Source organism: Mixophyes fleayi, chromosome 5, assembly GCF_038048845.1.
Source record: "Mixophyes fleayi isolate aMixFle1 chromosome 5, aMixFle1.hap1, whole genome shotgun sequence".
Classification (NCBI taxonomy): Eukaryota; Metazoa; Chordata; class Amphibia; order Anura; family Limnodynastidae; genus Mixophyes; species Mixophyes fleayi.
The window spans coordinates 276,610,207-276,631,004 of NC_134406.1; the positions used below are offsets into that span (position 1 = coordinate 276,610,207).

The window sequence follows — 20,798 nt, forward strand, 5'->3', positions numbered from 1 at the left end:
CAACAGGACAGTTTATTGATGGAAGTTATTACTGATATAGAATTGTGAGCTGAATGAAAATAAGACGGATACCTGAAGGAAGGATAAGGGTCCAGATAGAATTCTATCACGTACTGTAGACGCAATGATCCTATGTCTGATTGTGTCTCTTCTATACATTAAGTAATGGAAGGTGTCAGACACAGGCCTCTTTATGTTTTAATACATTTCGGTTAATTTGTGCCCAAGGGGAAACACTCAGAGCTAGGTTTACTAAGCTGCGGGCTTGAAAAAGTGGGGATGTTGCCTATAGCAACCAATCAGATTCTAGCTTTCATTTATTTAGTACCTTCTGCAAAATGACAGCTAGAATCTGATTGGTTGCTGTAGGCAACATCCCCACTTTTCAAACCCGCAGCTTAGTAAATCTAGCCCTCAGACTTGTTCTAACAATGAACTGCTTTACCTCAATTTATGCTCTGTATATAAATGTTAGAATAAAATAAAGTATTATTGGCTGTTCACTTTTGCAAATATATGTTTAAATATGATGTTCAAAATAAGGATGCAAATGTTCTGCGTCTCTGGAACCATATTGCTTAATAGCCAATAAAAGTCAGATCACTCGTTATCATGTGATCTAATGGAGTCCTTGGTCTATCTTGTGTCAATCATGTTTTGATCATAACTAATGTTTGGACAAGTGCCAGCCAAAGGGCTATATAACTGTATGTAATATTTTAATCGACGTCTATTGTATTGACTAGACATCCATGTGCATATAAAGAAGAATTTGCTTTTCCCATGACTGTGCATTCGGAGGTTTTATTTTCCATATCATTACTTAAAAGAATCTCGTTAGAAAACATGGAATGTAGAACAGACGGCAGTGATATATGGCAGTGGTAACTGAGCAACTTCTGTTTTGATTTTTGAGTAAACAGCTGTTTTATTACTCAATTGAAACATAACACCATACCATTTTGGTTCCTCATTCTCTACAATGTTAGTCAGATTTATAATTGAATGAATCAATCGACTCCTCAAAGAAATTCTAGTACAATTCAGGGGCGGATTGGCCATAGGCCTTACCGGTGGTCTACTGAGGACGCCTGCTATCTTTTCTTTTCCTTTTCATTCATTCGGGATTTTTCTTTTTTTTTTTTTTTTTTGTTGGCATGTTTTTAATCTGACCACAAGGGGGAGTGCCGCTGCCAGACAGTGAAGCAGTCCTGGAAGTAAATCTCCAGGCTGCCTGTCACTGTGGGTGGGCTGCAGGGTCAGCACAAGCAGGAGGGAGAGATTCCATGTAGCTCAACGTCCTGGAGCTCAGATAGGCTGCTCACAGCTCTTCTATTACCCAATGAGGAACTGACATCAGTGTGAGAGGTGAGCTGACTGACATATAGGGCTACAGAGCAGATATTAGTGTTTGTAGTGTGTGTCACAGTTTGAATTGGGGCACTTGTGTGTGGTATATTATCTGGGGGGGCACTACTGTGTGGCATATTATCTGGGGGGGCACTACTGTGTGGTATATTATCTGGGGGGGCACTACTGTGTGGTGTTTTATAATCTGGGGACACTACTTGGCATATTATCTGGGGACACTACTGTGTGGCATATTATCTGGAGGCAGTTGTTTGGTGTAATGTGATTGATTTGGGGACAGTAGTGTTTGGTGTTTGGTGTTATATGAACTGGGGGCCATATTAGGCACCCTTCCCCTAGATGTTGCTGTACACGCCCTTCCGGCAGCGAGCTGCCGCACAGAGTATCCCTCGGTGTCCCGTCGTGCACACCCTAATGAAGTGTTCTGCGCACTCCTATGGGTAAGTGGTGACTTGAGCTGAACACTCTGAAAGTACTGAGCTAATATAAGATCATCATTGGCAACAGAGTTTCCTTGTGGCGTAATTCTGCTTCCAGCCTACTGCGTCATCTTTCTATGGGGGGAATTCATTTCCCCCCCGAAGTACCGCCGCGCTAAAACTATTACTGTTATTACGGTAGTCTTAGCCCGGCTTTCAGGGAGCTGCGAGCAAAAAGCCAGCGCTAGAACTACCATAATAACGGTAAATATGCGCACTATTGCCGTAATAACGGTAATAGTTTTAGCGTGGCGGTACTCTGGGGGGAATATGTCTTATAAGTCTTATAACATCCAAAATTGTATTTCATCCTCATTATTTGGTAGTATTTTAAGTTTTTTTTTACTTCTTTATGAGACCATGTTACACGTTTATGATCTGATTCTACTGCAGAACAGTGGTACTCTCACACCTGACAGTGCTGCTGTCCTTGCAATATTCCAGCACTGACATCTTTCTTTTATTTCTCTATCTGGTCACTTTTTTTTTAAGCAGGTACTGTAAGTAAATTCATAAGGAATTGAATGGATTATCCTGCAAATTTGGAAACTCTCAGTTCCTCTTCTGCAGAGCGTTTATTATTGGAACTCTTTATCATCATTTATATCTCGCCAATATATTCTGTAGCGCTTTACAATTGGGGCAGTAATCAACAAACTGGGTAAAACAGACAGAGGTGAGAAGGCCCTGCTCGCAAGCTTACAATATATGGGAGGCCCCGTTTGCAAGCTTACAATATATGGGAGGCCCCGTTTGCAAGCTTACAATATATGGGAGGCCCCGCTCGCAAGCTTACAATACCTACCACATACTCGCACACGTGAGGAGCAATTTAGTCAGAATTCAATGCTTGATGGTATAGGAAGGGGAGAGGGACCTGAATGACTTTCTTATAGATAGGAGGCTGGCATGGTTTGTCTATGCGCTGTGTCAAATGTCTTTTTGTTTACACAATGTAGTCGCACTCCTCTTACATGGCAGTGTTCAGTTCTACATTCATAAATACTTGGGATGTAGCACAATACTTTATAGTCTTTCTTTGTGTCTGGTTACTGTGACTCCGCCTACCACTGCGTGTTGCGTTCGCCTCACCTGCCACTGATAACTGATGTGGTTATGGATAATTGAGTTAATCCCGTCTACTTTTGTGTTGGTCCAGCCCATGTGAGGCCACTTCCAGAATTTTTTCCAGGGCCACTTTAAGTTCCCAATCCCCCACTGTGTGTGACCTTATTATATTTGATTGTTATCTATATTGTTACACAAGAGTACTCAGAAGCTGGAAGACTTTATATTGTTCTAGTACATAGTCATTGGTTACATCTATGTATGATGTACAACTATGTGTTACACCAGATCCTGTATAAATTGTCAGGCACTGCTGGTGGCAAGGGAGAATTCTGAATAGAAGTTTCATGCTGGTACTAGACGCGCTTGCTCACTATATTTGCGTTACTTTAGAATTTCTTTTTATTTGCAAAATAAACTTTTTTGTGCTTTGGAACCACAACCTGATTGGACATCCACTTATTTCCCTTTTAATAAGCATTTGCTGAGGAAGTCTGTTGTTCGTTCGAGAGGAAGTCCTCATTAAGACTAATTAACTCTATTCATGTGACTAACCAACATGTCTTTTTTTAGTCTAAATGCACCACAGGAGGTTGGTACTGTTGTCCCTGAGTGTCCTTTTGTCCAGTGTATTAGACCCTGTCTAAACATTGTAAACAGCACGTGATGTAGTGTAAATTTTGTTAAGTATAAATTGCATTTAAATCCATGTTTTGGGAAACATATATTGCATCCTGATACTAAAAATAACTCAGACTTCTTGTGGCCAGCAAAGAGTTCAGGGGATTGGCTTACCTCATGCTAGGCTGTGTGGAAAATTGTATAAAACAGCACTGGTTTGTACTGAAAGGTATCATTATTGTTCCATCTGACCTTCTGATCACCGGTACCTTAAATCAGTGTGAACTGTCCTGATCAGGACCCTTGAGCGAATAAACATCACTTGCTTCAAGATCCTGCTTTGACAACTTCTTCCCTGCTGTATTTCCTGTGACCTACAGATTAGACACAAATCTAATCCATTTCTGGCTGTTCTGAGGTTTGGACTCAGCTTTCCAGTACCACCACTCTGCCTGCTACCCAGCAGCTCTGGGCAGTGTGATAGGCCAGGGGGGGATCCATCCACAGCAACCTATCTATAGGAAGAGATCAGAAGTACCAGCCAGGGGGTACACTAGCAGCGACCATTAGCTAGAAGGAATGCGGTTCTGGGTGCCATGAAGGAGTCCAGTTGTAAGCCCCACCTACTACGGTGTGGGCACAGTTGGCATAAAGAAAAGGAACTGTGGAAAAGTAAGCCCAGCCGGTTCCCAGCAACAACAGACAGGGCGGTCCATCCTGTCGGTTGGCTAGATATACTATGTGCACCAAGTTTGGTATGAATGCAGTGCTGTCTGTTAACCAATGATTCTTCCAAGTATTGATACTAACTCTGCAAAGTTGGCAATGGGAGGATGAGGAATGCCGAGCTGAATGAAGTGTGGAAAAATGCAAACTTGTAAATCGCATGCTCCTTATGTTCCCTGTGCCTCACCCCCTCTTTATGTAACACAAAATACTGCCAATATTGCAAAATAAATATATAGACTTCTTATTACTAGATAAGGAATGTTAGTACAGATCTATGTGTTTGTGAAAATGGTACCATTCATATTAATCTTTGGTAAAAATGTATATATTGGACATAAGAAACCAACAGAACACCGTAGTAGAGAATTGACCATAAGGATTCCAATAAACTCACCAGAGAGAGAATGGAGAATTTGTATTATGATCCTGCAGTTGAGCAAGATAGATGAACTATCTGAGGGTGGACTGTTAAAATCGGATTTATAATTGAATGAAGCCCATTGTAGTGCAATCATATTCTTATATTTGATTGTTATTTATATTGTTATATAAGTTGAAGAAAACTGGAATTACAAGAAAATGACTCGAAGCAGGAAAGCTTTAAATTCTTGCACCATTGTATCTTGTAACCAATGACTGTGTACTGTATCTATCTAAAACATCTATGGACTGTTCAAAATTGGTGACTTGCTGGTGCTATTGAATCATTTTATTGCTGTAATTTAACTAAAGATTATAATACGATTTTGTCTGTGAAACAACATTATTGCAAATGTTTTCAAACTGTTGGACCTGAGCCCCCCTTTGGCTTTCAGCGCCCACCCCCTCCAAACCCAGGCAATAATAGGGATGTGGAAAAAGTCTCCTTAACTGATCACTAATAAACCTTACATAATTTTTAGTTATATCTATATATCAATCTATATTGCCCCATCCTTTCACACTGTTTAACATTTGGTTACACACTTGGCAGAGTGCCAACTTTGGAGAAATCATTTCAACAATGTCCACCGATAGTGAGAGCGGTTCCAGGTCTATTTTACTATTCAATACAATGTATCACCCTAAAAACCCTCCTTTCAATGTACATCTCATTCATCCCCAATTAATTTTGGTTTCTCAAAACACAGCCCTTGGCCTATGTAATGCATCCTCTACTGTTACGGTCACACACTAGAGTAGTTCTCTATAATGGGAAGAATCCGGTCTAGCAGCTCCCAATGTGTCTGGTTTCTGCAGCAGTCTCTGTGTCTCATTTGTTACTGTTCCTCTCTCTAGATGCACCTGAAGTTCAGCGACGTGGCCGTGTATTTTTCAGAGGAAGAATGGAGGAGCCTGGACTGGTGTCAGCAGGATTGCTACAAAGACGTCATGAATGAGAACTATGAAAATCTCCTCTCTCTGGGTAATGAGACCTCTCAAAGCAGAAACGCTCTATTGTACATAAAACTACCTAGTTTTACAGGATATGACATAGACTTGCCGGCTAAGATGGCGATGGGTAGAGCTGGGCGTATTGAGGGAGTGTGAAGCCGGCCCATGTGTGCGCCTGACTCTGCACTACATTGCAGAAACTCTGCTTTATTTTATATTCTATTTTGTTGTTATTTTTCAGGAAGTGTATTTAAATAAGATTAAGAAATGTAGAGGGTGCATTTCATGGGGGACACCGGGGGGTAAATGTATTAATGTCCGGATTCTTCAACGTCTTCGGCGATTAAATTTAAAGCGGCGCTGCATTGTAAAGGGAAACTTCCCTTTACAATGCAGCGCCGCTTTAAATTTAATCGCCGAAGACGCTGAACACGCCGGAGTTGAAGAATCCGGACATTAATACATTTACCCCCGGGACTCTCTGTATTACATGTGTCCTGCGAGTGAGGGGGAATATTTGTGTTGTAAGCTTTGTTATAGAGGCACAGACTGTGGAATAGCTTTTAAGAAGTGTTCGTTTGTAAGTGTGTTATTTAGGAAGATGTAAGTTAAATTATCCTTACACTAATTTTATTTAGCTTAAGTGTATATATTGAAATACATTGTATTCGTCTGTGCCTATAATTGTGTTATCTGCTTTGCTGGGTCTCTTCCTCTGTGTGTAATGGCTACTAGTTAAACATATGTGTGATAAGATAGAAAGACTTCTTTAGATGCACATACTTTGAACTGAAATAGTGAATGTTGCTGGGAAGTTTGTAGATATTCCCTCCCCTGTTAGACTAAAAAAAATATTAGTGGACATTGTGTGATAACTGCTGAATAGAGAGCTATTTGTTGTAGACTGGCTAATACTAGTTGTAGTAGGTTAAGAGCCTGTTACTGACTTTGCATTGTTGGTAAATTAGGTCTTTGAGCCACCATGTGCTTGTAACAAAGCATTGTAAGTCAGTCATTTTGGATGGTGACTTTGCATTGTAAGAAGTAGTTTCATTATGATTATACAGTCATGGCCAACAGTTTTGAGAATGACACAAATATTGGTTCTCACACAGTTTGCTGCTTCAGTGTTTTTAGACCTTTTTTTCCCAGATGTTGCTATGGTATACTGAAGGAAAATTACAAGTATTTCATAAGTGTGAAAGGCTTTTATTGACAATTACATTAAGGTTATGCAAAGAGTCAATATTTGCAGTGTTGACCCTTCTTTTTGAAGACCTCTGCAATTCACCCTAGCATGTGGTCAATCAACTTCTGGGCCACATACTGACTGATGGCCGCCCATTCTTGCCTATTCAGTGCCTGGAGTTTGCCAGAATTTGTGGGTTTTTGTTTGTCCACCCGCCTCTTGAGGATTGACCTCAAGTTCTCAATTGGATTAAGGTCTGGGGAGTTTTCTGGCCATGGGCCCAAAATGTTGATGCTTATGGCAAGGTGCTCGATCATGCTGGAAAAGGCATTGTTGGTCAGCAAACTGTTCTTGGATGGTTGGGAGAAGTTGCTCTTGGAGGATGTTTTGGTACCATTCTTTATTCATGGCTGTGTTCTTCGGCAAAATTGTGAGTGAGCCCACTCCCTTGGCTGAGAAGCAGCCCCACACATGAATGGTCTCAGGATGCTTTACTGTTGGCATGACACAGGACTGATGGTAGCGCTCACCTTTCCTTTTCTGGACAAGCGTTTTTCCAGATTCCCTAAACAATATGAAAGGGGATTCATCAGAGAAAATGACTTTACCCCAGTCCTCAGCAGTCCAATCCCTGCACCTTTTGTATAATGAGTCTGTCCCTGATGTTCTTCCTGGAGAGAAGTGGCTTCATTGCTGGCCTTCTTGACACCAGCCCATCCTCTAAAAGTCTTTGCCTCACTATGCGTGCAGATGCACTCACACCTGTCTGCTGCCATTCCTGAGCAAGCTCTGCACTGGTGGTGCCTCGCTCCTGCAGCTGAATCTACTTTAGGAGACAGTCCTGGCGCTTGCTTGACGTTCTTGGGCGCCCTAAATCCTTCTTCACAATTATTGAACCTGTCCTTGAAGTTCTTGATGATCTGATAAATGGTTGATTTAGGTGCAATCTTAATAGCAGCAATATCCTTGCCTGTGAAGCCCTTTTTGTGCAAAGCAACAATGACTGCACGTGTTTCCTTGCAGGTAATCATGGTTAACAGAGGAAGAACAATGATTTCAAGCACCGCCCTCCTTTTAAAGCTTCCAGTCTGTTATTCTAACTCAATCAGCATGACAGAGTGATCTCCAGCCTTGTCCTCGCCCACTCTATTCAGAGCATGGTATGCACGAGGTGACCTCTAATTGGGAGTTGTAGTCAGACTGATCCCCACTGAGAAATGTTTGTTTGGGTTTTTTTTTAGATCTTGGAACCCGAATACTAGAGTCCTACTGCAGTCACATGAGCAGTTATTGTTCGTTAGAGCCCGGAGTAATCACTTTTTTATGGCATCCAAAGTCTGCTTCTTTTCAGCCGTATCTACCATGTGTCAGTGTTTTGTTGAAATGTCGCGCATGTGGCTGCATCTTATGTCGCTCTACATCTAGAAGTTTGTGCAGGTCTATGAATATAGCTGGAACATGGACACAAATCCGTTTCTATTTTATTTCAGGACTACACATCCCAAAACCGGACATACTTCATCAGATTGAACAGTGGGAGAAACCACGTGTCTGTGATGCCAGAGAACACGAAGACTCAAGTGCTCCCATGCAGATAGGTACCGTAGATCTTTAAGATTTCTGACCATATGTTCAAGATTTCCTGAGCATCACGATTCAGACAGTGAAGAATCAATACGTATCATCAATACACATAGATAAATCATATAGATAAGTACATGTTGTCTCCAGGGCTCCTCATTATATTTTTTGTTGGCCTTAAATCATAGTATACATTGTAAATACTCTCAATTATTCTGTCCACTTATGTTCTCTGGAATAAAATCTTCCTTTATTTCAGGAATTCGGAGCCCCCAACCAGACCTATTGCAGGGAACAGAATGTGTGGGTACACTAGCAGTGGACGTTGCCAAAGAATATATAATGTTTAGTAAGTAACCAATACAGATCTAAAACTTGTTGTTGCTATATTCAAATGTAAAAATTCCCTGGTGATATTAGGTGGTCGGCCAGTGGAGCAGAGGATGGGCAGACGTTCTTGCGTCAACATTGGGCAGTTTGAGGTTTGGATGGCACTGCCAGGTTGTCGTACTCGGCTTGGGCTCTGTCATGGAAGACCTTGGCAATGTAACTGCTGTAGATCTTGGGTGGGGTCTTAGATATAACTATGACAATTGTTGTGATTTGATATTACATGGGGTTGGGTGATTAATGCATAATATACAGTCTTTACATTTATGTCTTGGACACTGATTCATATTTATACAGAAATCTAAAGCCATTTTGGGGCCTGGAGGATTATTTTCCATTGTTTGAGGCAAAAGTGAAAATGGCTTATGTTCTTCTGAACCTTTTGGATGGGGAGTGAACAGTGAGCATTTTCTTTCCTGCCAAAAATGTTAAAGTGGAGACAGATGGACCTTCTCTCTCATTACAACCCCCCATCCCCACTATTACTGACGCGGCCGTTGTCCTGTCCATTGCTGCTTCATGTGGGATCTTCCAGATGAGTACCAACCATTGTGGGATGTGAATATTGGGCCACCTTTAGAATCAATCGCAATTTTGTGGCCTGAACACGTAAAATGGGGGCTGCGGACCTGTGCTCATACTTCAGTTGCACGTATCATATGATACATATATTAATGTGGTCACATACTAGATTACTTGTAACCACACCAGGCTATGCTGCTGCTTGTTTCATTTTGGGGGGAGGGGAGGGCTCTATGCCGTTTTCTTATATATTTATTAACACTGCAGAGATCTTTTCTCATCACCTGATCATATCTTTGAACCAGAGATCAATTACCCACAAAATATAATCCTGTTCATAGGTGGAAATAGAGATGTGACCTAATCATAACCTGAGTCTGACACCTTCCACCCTTGTGTCTCTGCCCTGTTCTCCCCTCTTATATCCAGTTATAAATGTGGCCCTATAGATGGATTATGATGTGGTGGGATATCTAGTGATATCAATATAGAAATCTAATCTCTAGTTACATATATCTCTCTATATCTCATATAGCAGATTGATCAAATTAATGTATTACGGTTTCTCCCCTCTATGGGGTAAATTCAATTCCCCACATTGTTCTCCCGTTCACTATTACCGTTACTACGGTACTTTCTCAGCTGATTCTCGGCTCAGAGCTGCGAGCAAAGATCCACGTTGAAGTTATCGCAGTGACAATAACAGTGCTTAGGCTGCCTTGTTCTTTAGAACAACGCGGGGAATTGAATCTACCCCTATATGTCAGCTGTATTATTATCGTAGATGTTTAAGGCGCCACAGTGAAGTACAGTAGGGAAAACAGGAGAAGCATTAAACAGGGATATACAAGGCAGACATGAAACAAAGGGTTTGGAGAACTCTGCTCATTAGAGGGCTTAATTCTAAGTGGAAGAGAGCACAGTACATGTACATCTCCATCTAGGATGGTGGATAAATAGAATAAACAGACTGGATGATAACATCTTTATTTCATGTAAACTTTGTCTATTGTAGAAAGTGGACTCTCCAATCAATGCCAAGTCCAGCTGGAACCAGAGCCACAACATAATAAGGATGAGAGTCAGATGGACACTCATAACAAATCCATTGGTCCAACTCTTCAGCCACAATGCCTTATGTGCAATGGCATCTTTAAATGCTATTGCGCTAGATCAAAGCGGAACAATAAAAAGAGATTCACCTGCATTGACTGCGGGAAAGGTTATAACCTAGAGTTGCACCTCACTCTGCACCAAAAGTCTCACCTCCGAGGACAGCCCTATCAGTGCTCATTGTGTGAGAAGAGTTTCAGGAAACCCGGACATCTCAAGAAGCACGAGAGAACCCACAATATTACTGAATACAAATGCAGAAAATGCAAGGAGAGCTTCCTCAACAGGAAAGAGTTTGTGATGCACAAGCAGACGCACCTGAAAGTGAAGAAAGATTGGCATTGCAAGTGTGGTGAGATCCTACAAACCCAAATGGAACTGGCCAGACACCGGAAAGTGCACAGGAAACTCCATGAATGCTCTCTATGCCAAGAGACCTTCAGTAGTAAGCCAGACCTTGTAACCCACCAGCGGGAGCATTCAGGGGAGCAGCTATATAAGTGTAAGAAATGTCTGAAGGTTTACAGCAGATTAACCAGTTTGCTGAAACACCTATCTGTTCACTCTGTAAAAAAGCAAAGCGTTAATAACCTCCATGGCTGGCAGCCTCCAATTAACCCTAGTGTTCCAGATGAACCTGGCACAGACCGAAACTGTCCACCTGCTCAGGCTGAGAAGATGCCAGAACTTCCTCAAGGCGGCATGAGTGTCTCAGCCCAATACAAAACGGTCCTTTTAAAGGCAGAAGAGCCTCCCAACTGCAATCCTTCAAATCTTCTGCTCAAAACGAACACTCTGAAGGAACCAGAGGGAGAGCTTGTGAACTGGAAGCAACATCCTTCGGAATTGAAGCCTACTGAAGTTGAGAAACTCTTTAGGTGTAAGAACTGCAGAAACTGTTTCAGACATCACAAATCACTGGTAAGACACAGACAATCCCACCACACGCTGTTTGTATGCCACGAGTGCGGTCAGATGTTTCCTAAACTGCTTACACTTTTCATCCACCGTTTTCAACACCAAAGGACTAGACCGTACAAATGCAAGTACTGCGTGAAATGCTTTAGTTTCAAATCGCTGCTTAATCTGCATCAAAACACACACAACCATCAGGAGCCTAGACAACTATCCAGAAATCGACTCCAGAAACAGTATATAGATGCTTCCATGGAGAAGGTCAATTACTCCTGTTCATATTGCAAGAAGATTTTCATAACACAGTCTAGTCTCATCTTGCATCAACAATCTCATCTATGCAAAACAACCAGGAGCCTGGAAAACCAATATTCACAGGTCTCTGGTGTCAGAATATCTCAAGCTACTTATGATAAAATCCTATGGAAGAGACCAATTTAAGAAATGGTGGCCTGCAAGGATTATGTGAAACGTGTTTTCCACCAGCCTTCCGAACCCAGACCCACCAGTGATACTGATACAATTATATGACCAACAATAATAGCTATTGAATTAAATGCTCCCGCCACAAATATTATTTGGTATGTTGTCCGTGATCTAATATTCAGAAGGTCAGTCCTTTTCTGAGGTTTTTAATGCACAACTAAGGGGGGGATGATTTTGTTTTGTAGATGAGGTGGAAAGAGTAGGACACGTAGATAGGGCCATGGGACCAGCTTGGGCTGGTGTCTTTGTTCCACTTTTCAGGTACACTGAGCAGGTGAAATATTCAGGACTTGCACTTTTGGGAACAGTTACAATATTTCATGACCAGATTAATCTGTGCGCTATTGTGTTGGGGGTAATTGGAACCAAAGTGGTAAAATAGGTGGATGTCTGAAGGACCAGGATTGGGTCATTTCAGGAGACATGTTTTACCTATACCGGCTACCTCAGATAACGTGTGTAGTTACAGATTGTATGCTCCCCCTTTTGGGAACACAAAATACTGTTAATTTGCATCAGGCAATGGTATGTAGGCATTTGTTTATACAAACATGTATTATGAATGTGTCTGCTGCCTGGCGTGACACCCAGCCTTCCCATGCCTTGCACGCAGACTGACGTAGCTGCTTGGCTCTCAGGGTGAGATCCGTGTTCAATTTGACCACACGTGTAGGTGGCCACATTTGATATTAAGTGCTCAGGCGACGAACCCAAATCTGTCATCACTGGGTCCTGTTTGTGTTATAGGAACACATGTCGCTGTCATCTTCTAGTACAAACATGTCTAATTATAATCTGATCTATTGTGATTGATTGGCTGATATCACACTTTGTGGTGCCTGCCAGTGATTACTGGGCTCTTTGAGTATACCCACCACATTTATTGCCCCACCAACTTTTTTACGAACTGTCAAATATGTGGGCATACAATAAATTTTTGTTTCTGCAAATGCAGCTATTTGTCTGCTGTTTTTTTACTGGGAAAGACTGGACTCAATGTGAGATGAAGTGACCCAAATGTATCAAGACATACAAATAGAAAAACGAACGCAAAAAACTGTGCCCAAATAGATAATAGGATAGACCCCACAGTTCAATATGTTGTAGCATCAAAATAGAGAGAGAGGTGCACAGAGAAGCTCAATGAACATCAGAATTCATCAAATGCAGGTTTTAGATCTATATAGATATTATCCTTATACTTTTATAGATCTAAAACCTTCATCCATTTGATCGATGGTGGTTTTCTTTGATGATCATTTTCTATCACCTATCTCGCAATAAGTCACCAAAATAACAGAACTGTATTCATAGGGTCCATCTGTCCTGGTTTTAAACATGTCCCCACTTTTCAGTATTTACTAACTACAAGCGTGATGCAGTTCTTACCATCTGCTCTTAGTCTTAAAGCATCATTAATAGGAGAGTATTTAATCCAGTCCTGTAAACATGACCTGACAGTAACTGTATCACCCGATGACAATGTTGTGGGAGAACCCCACCGATAACACAGATTTCTCCACTCACGTCTGGTGCGGTTACATGAAAACCACAAAAGAAGCGATCGCTTGTTTCCTCATTACTGACCCTGCTGAGGACACAATATTCATAATGACAAATACAATAAGTATATCCAGCACTATGTTGTCTATGAGAAATCCATGGAAGAAAATGTCAAGCGATTTTGAATAAAAGATATAAATGTGATGACACTGTATATTCAGTGCAGACACCTCTGGTAAAGAGCTTATAGGACCATCCCCTCCATAATGCCCAACTGCAATCAATTTCCAGGGCCAGTCCCAGATTTTAAAGGTTTATCCCCATTTTCCTCTAGAAAACCAACTGCACAATATAATGCAATTTTTACTACCTGGTCTTCTGCTATGGCCTTTATATAATTAACTATTTATTGATATTTGTTTTAAATACTCCAATTTGGGGATTATATGCTCCATGGTTTGTGAGGACAGAATCGTAAGTCATTTGCTTGGATGGAGCAATGATTTTTACATACACCTCACCTTTGATACACTTGAAGTTGGGACAAGGGGTGTGGTCATGTCAGGTGGGCGTGGCCAGTGCTTTTAACTTTTTTGAGCCTGCTGTGTGCTAAAATGTAAAGAATATATTTACATGTACCCCATGGTTAATTTTGGTCAGTGGTGGGCAGGGCCTAATTATATCATTAAGCTCCGCCTCCTATACACAAAGAGGATGGGGGAGAAATTCCTAAAAGTACCATATCTCCCCCATCCTGACACCTAGAAGCTCCAGGGCACCCGTATTTGAAAGAGGCCCTTTTAGTAGTTATTTTCGTGATCACCAGATAATAACAGCTTACACTACAGAGTGCAAAGTAGTCCAGGGAATAATAGGGGGTTACAATGCCCAGATCTCCCCCATCCTGGATTCAATAAACTCAGAGGTACCCTAAATTGATAGTATAATGGTAAAATAATTGCGCTCAATTGTCTTAACAATGGGTTAGAAATATTAGACTAAACAGACTGACATATCGAGATATCACGAAGTAAAAACAATACATTTAATAACACAAAAAATAAAATTGGTGATCACTTAATAAAACAATGGCATATCAAAAGTGATAAAAGATCACACAAACAGGTTAAGGAAGTCCAATTATATAGGGGCAGTAGAGGCTACTGCAATTGTCCTGTATGGAGATGGTGTGTCCTTATCGACCAAGCAAGTCACGAAAGGGAACAGAGTCCAATCAACAGTTATAACCAAACCTCAACAATCCAGCAATATAAATGGAGTCCAGCGGTGTCTCCTAGCTAACTTACGCTACAGGGATCCCCGTTTTGTTGCACAGTGCTAACCGCGCTCACGCGCTGAGTCCTTGATGGTAGTGAGTTGCCGACAGCTGGAAGGAGATGGCGTGCGTTCCACAGTGGAACGCACGCTACTTCCGGATGACGCCAGAGGTGTAGGGGCGTGACCCAACGCGTTTCATTCGCTCTTGCGAATTTCTTCAGGGGTGAATGGTTCCAAGTCAATCTTTGTGTGCTTATATAGCTGCTGGTAGTCCGTGTAATTAGCAATTAAACATGGCGATTTTATGTGGCAGAATCAATTAAGGGCAGACATTGATTGCTAATACAATAATTACAGGATAAAACATACCAAAGTTTGTAGCATAATATCTACTAATTAAATGCAATGTATCTAAACATTTGTTTGTACGTATAATTGGCAAATTAAACAAATGGATTTGTGGAACAGGGTCAATTCAAAGGTAGGCATTATGTGATAATTTACATTTAAATTGTTACATAAAACACAAATAAAAATATGTCAAAGTTTATAGCATCAGATTTAATCCTTATTTGTGATAAATCTAATCTACCATAAATTATTTAGTAATGTACCCTTAGTAGAATAGTTAAAAGAGATGGATAGCCATAAATAACGAAATATTGGGTACGTAGTGGACATGAGGAGCAATAATATCCATATTAATCCGCATAATAATAAACATTGGTAAAAATTATATAAATAAAATTAATATAATCAAACCACAGACTAAAGGACTAGGTAGCTACAGTAATAAAATTAATGACCCTCAACAATGAGTGGAAGCTCAAATATCGAGGACCTAGCTTAGTAAATTAGTTTCTCTTTACATCCGAGGAATCTTTAACCAAATATATGTTAAAATCAGAGAGAGTCATAAGTAATGTCCAGAATGTGTCCATGATTCTTAAAACTAACGCGGAGGCCTGCGTAATGAATGTATCACATCATGTTCAGTAGTACACATATTTACCATTGACCAGTCCTCCCCAAATTGGGATAATTGTTCTCAGACATGTATACCTACAACACCAGATATTCCCAAGCGGTCTCCCTTCTTGGTACTAGTCTGGCGCACTCTGCTTGGCTTCCAAGTTCGACAGAGGTTGGGCATTGCCCGAGTGTTTTGGTAGTAGCATACACGGAGATATCACCTTGGGCGACTGGTATAGCTTTATGGTAAACTGACCAAAAATGTACACAGAGGATGGTATTCTATGTCCATCATAACAAACCAGTCAGACCTATGGACTACATCACTGGTAAAAGGATTAAGGGAAAAAAGGAGGGGGAGGAGAATAGATAGTTTAATATCAAATCGTGAGGTCAAACTCGGCATTGAGTCCTCGTGGTATTAGAGTGTTCAGGAGGAGAATCATCTTTGACTCCTCCCTATTGATTCTTTTAATATGATTCCCTCCTCTCCAATTCATCTGTACATGTTTAATACCAATAAAACTAAGACCTTTAGGATCACAATTATGTTCTAATTTAAAATGGTTAGAGAGGTGATGTTTTTCAAACCCATTTTTGATGTTCCTTTTATGTTCACCTATTCTAACTTTCAGAGACCTAATCGTTCGCCCTACGTACTGTTTTGAACAGGGACATTCAAGTACATAAATCACGTTTATCGTATCGCAAGTGATAAAATCCTTTATGTTGAACCTAGTTTTATTGTATGTGGAATAAAATTCCGTAGTGTTGGTAGTGGACCTGTGGTTTAAACACTTGCAATTGCTACATCTACCGCAGTAAGAAATGCCAGGTTTATGGCTAGATGCACTAAGCCAGTTAGTCTTCGAGTTATTGTTTTTGATGTGGTTTTTAACAAGAGTTTGCTTCAAATCTGGGGCTTTTCTAAATACAATTTTAGGATGTTCCGGTAGAAGAGATCCTATGGTGTCATCTTGCTGCAGGATATGGCAATGTTTTTTGATTATGTTCTTGAGTTTATATGCTCCCCTTGAGTAGTCAGAAATGAAATAAATCTGATCACGTTTTGTTGTCGATACAGTAGTGTTGGTGTTCTTGTATTGTAATAGTGTATTGCGCTCTGTGTGTTTAAGATTGCTAAATGCATCCAGAACCAATTCGGTATCATACTCCTTGACTTGGAAGTCTGATACCAGTTCTGTACCTTGTTCTATGTAATCTTGTAGGTAAGTACAGTTTCGTCGGATTCTCGTAAATTGACTAAACAAAATTGCTTTTAGCCATTGGGGGTGTCAGCGTTGTACCTCAGGGGTACAACGACCTCTGGCTCTTTCTGATGTGTGGGTATCGATCGATAGAGAAAAGAAATACTCAGTCTTGTAAGGGCTGAATACTGATTCTCTTCTGACCGCCCTAGTCAGATATTGCTTTATTTATACAACATTTTATGCTTACATGTACAATTCATAAAATTAGTTCACAGCTGAAAAAGATTATATGTCCATAAATATTTCAGAGAATTAACTAAAACATTCTTGCTTTAATGGTGTCCTTGAGCATCTTATCTTCTTTGTAGCTCTCTGTTATACATAACATTTGTTCTTTAGACACTTCCAGGTCCCCACACACGCACATCCTTTCCTCTTAGTTCAGCCAGCTCATTAGTTTCTCAGGGACAAAAGCAGAAAAACATCTTATATCAGTATTTTAGCTCAAGTCAGTTTTATTCATATTAACTTGTGTTATATATATTAAAAAGCTTGATCAAACATATTTATTTTCTTATAATCAATACATTGATTCATACTGCACATTGCTCTCACATAACCCCTCTTTTTATCATACTTTTTAATATCACCTGCCTGTCTGAGTGTACATAAAGTATTCCTGCACCCGACCTACTTCACTTAATGGAACCTCTTATAGGCCCTAGAAAATGGTAAAGATACATTCAGCAAGGTCTATGGTTTATGCACACATCGCTAACTCCTGCCTGTTTAGTATGACACATGTAGGGGTCTTGTGAGTTAAAAAGGGAATGAAGGATGGGTGGGAAAATATACAGTGCGCTCGGCAAGTGTTTTATCACTTATCTCACAACGAGGGGATTATCCATTGTGCTATATATTTTGTAGGGGTAAATTGTCAATATAACTTGAGAAACTTGGGGCTACAAAACATTTTATAAGCAATAAAACATTTCCATAAGCTAAGCAACATAATAATTATACATAGTATCAGCACTGGATGTATCAGTACATTTAACATTACAGATACTGAGGGGGACGCTCCTGTGAATACATCCCTTCAATGCTTTTCCAAATCCTCCTTCAATTTGGTAGCCATACCTTTTAGCTCATTTCCTTCAATAAAAGTTACCATTTTAGCATGATTATTGGTATAATTTACCTGTTTGAGATGATCATTTAGTAACTTGGTTTCATTAATTATCCTCACTATTATCCCTATATCTAAGGTCAGTTGAGGTAATGTTAAATCATTATACATGAACATTTTGACCACCTGTGTAATTTTATCTTTATAGAACATTAGCAACTTTCCTTGCCATTGTAAGTGTGTTACATTTATTAAGCACCCTGAGAACGGGTAAGCTAGTCCATAAGTTTGTGTTATTGCTTCATCATATGTGATGAGGAAAACCATCTGAGGAGCCACCTCTATTAATGTCTCATATTCTTTTTCTTTTGGATGCAATGTCCATATACAAATGCTGGTATTATGCTGTAGTAAACATGGTTCAAAGATAAGTCTGTTGTGGGCATACTGGTCCCATGTCCGTGTTATCACAGAGGTCTAAATTATGTGACCTATTTTTGTTATCAATATAATGTCCCTTAAATTCAGGTGTCCATAGGTTACCATCCTGCAAAATCATGGGCATAACAATGAACTTACATACTTGAATTTCCACTTTTATTGTGTATAAAGTCCCTGCACAGAAGGTTCCTTCACATCTTATTTTTCTTCCATCTAACTCAAACCTTTCTTGGTTGGTCAGATTAATAATTTTTCTATAGAATAATATGTTTCCAGTCATAAGCTTTGTTTGTGCAGTATCCTTCTGCTGCTTTTGATACAAATATTGCAACGTACACTGGGTCCAATTCACAAATTTCGTAATGTTTACTTGTGTACTCCAGCTATTAAGTATGGTTCTGTTGTATATCTGCAAAAACTCTTTATCCCACTGTATGTTTTTAGTCAAAGGGTTGAAGACTGTGGGCATCCAATCAGCTTGCATATGAACTATTTTACTGAGATCTGTTTTGCTAAGTTTCGTGTCTATGACCTCAGTATCTATTGTGTTCATTATGCCTAATCCCGTCCCTGTAGCTCCTAACAAGGTATCATACCACTCCCGCTTGCACTTCTTCTGACTATCTGTCGGGAAAGTAATGTTCCACCTTATTATTGTTCTTTGTTTTCTTATTCCCATCATTAGACATGTAGATGGGACCCTTACAATTGTGTTGGTTACCACCTTAGGCTGTGATTGCAAGATATAAAATTTAAGCCTTAACCCTAATGTGGAATTTTGCATCTGTGTATTATTGGTACAAACTATTACTCTATCTTGATAGTTTGTAGCATTATTGGTTTGGTTATACTTTATAGTATCAGTTCTATTTCCACACTGATCTATTTGATTCTTTGCCTCATTACTTTCTAGCCATTTCATAAAAGGCTGCTCACAACATTGAGTTTCATTGGTACCTTTTAGCTCAAAATTACTATTCAATTCTGCTGCCCATATTATGTGAGTGTGTGTATCTCCTAGAATTTTGTACACCTTTCCACCTTTTTATTTTTACACTTAATTTGTCACATGGCCAGACAAATTCCTGTGCTCCAGTTCTATCCTCTATCGTGTTTTCCATTTCCCAATTTCCATTTTTCAAATAGCTCTTAAAACATGTACCTGCAGTTACATTTCTCCCTATGCTTGAGAGATCTGTAATATTCCATTCGCATATAGTCATATTGTTTTCTGGTAGTTCTTGGTGTATGTAACCTCTAATCCAAAGAGAAAGGGAAGAAAAGGGTAATGACCTAAACAAGCACTCCAGGTACATACAAATAATCAATTAATACGTATTGTTTTTATTGGTATGCATTAAACATGGTACATATAGATACACCACACAGATAAAAAAGCGAAATATAAAAAGAATGTAGTGTTGAAAAGTATAGAATTAAAAATGAATGGACCCTGGGATGGAGCCGATCAGAATCCGTATAACATTTCCAAAGGGAAAGTCACTGATATAGGATCTCTTGTGGGAGTATACACAACACAAATAGAGTGGTAAACGATGTGCACATTCTGCATGGTAACAGTGTGTCACTTGTATAGCACTTGATATTTTGTGTTGTGTTTAGTGTGAACTATAGATGGCAGTATTGCCTAATTTGTTCCTCAATTGATCCAATAATGAGTTATCCTTCAGAGTGCCGTGCACCTTAATACATACTAGAGATTCTTAAAACACGAGCCCTATGTAGTATATCAAGGAGTTGCCAAGTATATAGTAGCTTGTGTTCTCATACATATGCGCCTACTTAGGCTATGACTCTAGATGTTACTCAGTGACTCGTGTATAACGGATGATCTCTATAGTACTGGTCTTCTCACAAAAGCGCTAGATCGCTAATAATATTTCCCCATATAGTCTTTCAATAGTATGTTATAGTGGGATAACGAATATCTTGGCGAATATCTAGACGCTAACATGTGTTATTTGAAGGAGTCTCATTATCAGTTTGTAGGTTTACACTAGCGGCAGAACGCTGCGGTCGGCTCCGCCCACTTCCGGGTCTACGTGACGTTACCCCGACGTACGTTTCGCTATTGCTTAATCATGGAATTACTGGGCTACTGACTATGGATTGCTTTTATACTACTGAGAGCCAATCAATTGCGTTTCTGGATTACATCACGTCCCAAAGCAAGTCTATTGTAATGATACCTAATGGTATGTATTGGAATTCTATTCAAGACAGTTAGATCAGTTTGAGGCGTCCTTGTATCTGATTATGAATTATGTACAGCATATATGTGGTGGTTTATATTATGATTAAATTAGGTTGTGATTTAATTATTTCACAATAAAGGGCCACTTTGTGTATTTATTCCTGTATTGACATAGGTTGCTGTCACCTAATTCATATGTCAAGAGTCATCT

The 20,798-nt window shown here is 39.9% G+C and overlaps 1 protein-coding gene across 4 annotated transcripts in view; it reads left to right on the top strand.

The window, feature by feature from the left end:
- Positions 1–11,929, top strand: part of LOC142157921 (uncharacterized) — a 36,139-nt gene extending 24,210 nt beyond the window's left edge. For 3 of the 4 annotated variants that reach the window (XM_075211429.1, XM_075211430.1, XM_075211431.1), the window contains exons 2-5: positions 5,547–5,673; positions 8,322–8,429; positions 8,672–8,761; positions 10,340–11,929. In XM_075211429.1, the coding sequence (XP_075067530.1) occupies positions 5,547–5,673; positions 8,322–8,429; positions 8,672–8,761; positions 10,340–11,793 (1,779 nt within the window). In that variant the 3' untranslated portion in view covers positions 11,794–11,929. Of the gene's footprint in view, positions 1–1,276; positions 1,369–5,546; positions 5,674–8,321; positions 8,430–8,671; positions 8,762–10,339 lie in introns of those variants that run through there. The other variant, XM_075211432.1, reaches the window with a different exon arrangement.
- Positions 11,930–20,798: the final 8,869 nt, after the last annotated feature.